The following is a 2168-nucleotide window of genomic DNA, read 5'->3' as shown; positions in this document are numbered from 1 at the left end:
TTGCTCGTGTTGCCTCAAAATCGTTTCCTTGATCTTTGGACGAGCATTTGTTTGCGTGTTAAAGACAGTCTTCATTAAATACTAAAACAAAGTGATTATGCTTTTGATATAGTAAAACAACCCGTCAGCAAATTTAAAATTCGTGTTGTCTCTCATATCCTCCCCCTTTTTTTCGCTTGTTAGAATACAAATTTAGAAAATATCGGCAAATTAAAAAAAAATTCACGAGCAGATTTTCATGCTTGTCAACAAATTATTTAATCATCTAGATTATGATCTTTTTGTACAATATCGTAGTACTCAGTATATGTTTACCCCTTTAGGTAATTATCATTACGTTTTAAACAATTACGCACGCATTGTAGTTTGATGTATTGTACGTCTTAATTGTCTTGTTATCATTAAGGTGACCCCATCATAAGCCTTGAACTGTTAGGGGATCTAGCCTCCATCTCGTATACAATTATGTAAATGCAGTCGTTTAATTTATATTCATTTGTTAACGTAAGGAAATTAATGTGTTTTTTTAAAATCTGAATCTGCATCTCTCACGTTCGGCATCGAATTATCTTTAGCTTCTTAGGTGTCCATATTCTCTCCGTTTTTCCAATACTTTGATAGAGCTTTTCCGAGGCACAAGACAGACCTGGGAACTAAGACATCATGACTGGGCAAGATGTCCCCAAGGAGCGACCAGTGAAGAACCACCCTGTTGTGGAGAGAGTCAGGAGTGTCTCGGTGACGGGATCGGTTGTCTCCTTTCATGACGTCAATTATGCGGTCCCGGTCAAGATAGATGGTCAACTGACCAAAAAAGTCATCCTCGACAGAGTCAGGTTAGCAGTACTTCTACTACTACCACCACGACCATCACCATCAACACCACCACCACACAGCGTCACTAATACCACTACCCGACCGGCAACATCATAATTACCATTTGACTTCATCCTCATCTTCATCATCATCACCACACCATCACCATCATCATCGTCGCCATCAACACCACCAACACCACCACCATCACTAAACTACCACCACCTCCACCATCATCAGCGTTATCATCACCACACCATCATCATCATCGCCATCACCACCCCTCCACCACCACCACCACCACCACCACTACCACCACCACCACAACAACATCACCACCATCATTATCATCACCACCACCACCACTACAACAATAATACAATACTCCTTCTTATCATAAACAAAAATCATTATGAAAATAAAAGGGCCTATACTGTCATCATCATCAACATCATTATAATCATCCATATCATCATTATCGTCGTCATTATCATCACTGCTAAGCAGCTATTACAGTAAGTAAGAGGGTCATTGACAAATAAATAAGTCTTATAGAGGAGGCGGGGATCTAAGATCTAGAGGGAAAACAATTTTTCTTATAATATCATCCGTAATTAAATATTTAGTTGATGTAAAAAAGTATATTGTAATTATATAGCTTACAAAAATATTAATTAATCCCATTTTCACAATCATTATTTTTATTGAAAGAGGTAAGAAAATGGTATTCCAACTGATGGGCAACAGAGTAAAATAAATTCAATTATGAAATAACTATTTGTATTGCTCTGTGTCTGTATTTGTTAGATTAGATTATATTATTGACTAAAGGTTCAATTGGCAGACCCTTTGTACATTTATATCATTACGTCAAAATTAGGTTATATTAGTTCGGATTTTTTACCTGTTGATTATCCTGCATGTATAACGTTTTAAGAGGTGTCGTAGTCGATTGGTTACTTTGAACACTTGTCTGGACATGCGAAGGTCATTGGTTTTGAGCGCCGGCACGGCACTACTGTCCTAAGGCAAGGCATTTTTTCTCTCCACCCAGGTATAAATGGGTACCCGGTATATAGGATGTAGAAGTCATTGCAGTTTGCTCAGCATTGTGCGCTCCCCAGGGAGTGGAGAATGTGCATACATTTTGTGTGGTCAAGCCTGAATCCAATAACCAGTTTCTTTAAGGCGCTTAGAGACATCGAGGATGCACTAAGCCCTTTCTAAAGCCAGAATGTTAGTATTATCATTGCCATTCAGACGGTTTCGGCGGTATGTACATGCATGCATGTATTAATAGTTTTTGTCATTAACCAGTGAAAATGTTATGTTAATGATGATTAAATTAATTA

General features: G+C 38.0%; 1 protein-coding gene across 1 annotated transcript in view; it reads left to right on the top strand.

The window, feature by feature from the left end:
- The first annotated feature begins 423 nt into the window (after positions 1-423).
- Positions 424-2168, top strand: part of LOC578413 (ATP-binding cassette sub-family G member 2) — a 15989-nt gene continuing 14244 nt past the window's right edge. Inside the window, exon 1 of the mRNA XM_030979721.1 lies at positions 424-836. Within this exon, the coding sequence (XP_030835581.1) occupies positions 664-836 (173 nt within the window). The 5' untranslated portion in view covers positions 424-663. The remainder of the gene's footprint in view (positions 837-2168) is intronic.

This window comes from Strongylocentrotus purpuratus, unplaced genomic scaffold (genome assembly GCF_000002235.5).
Source record: "Strongylocentrotus purpuratus isolate Spur 01 unplaced genomic scaffold, Spur_5.0 spur5_scaffold_10, whole genome shotgun sequence".
NCBI classification, from domain to species: domain Eukaryota; kingdom Metazoa; phylum Echinodermata; class Echinoidea; order Camarodonta; family Strongylocentrotidae; genus Strongylocentrotus; species Strongylocentrotus purpuratus.
Note: the sequence above shows the minus strand (reverse complement) of the source record. Positions and strands in the feature narration are given on the sequence as shown.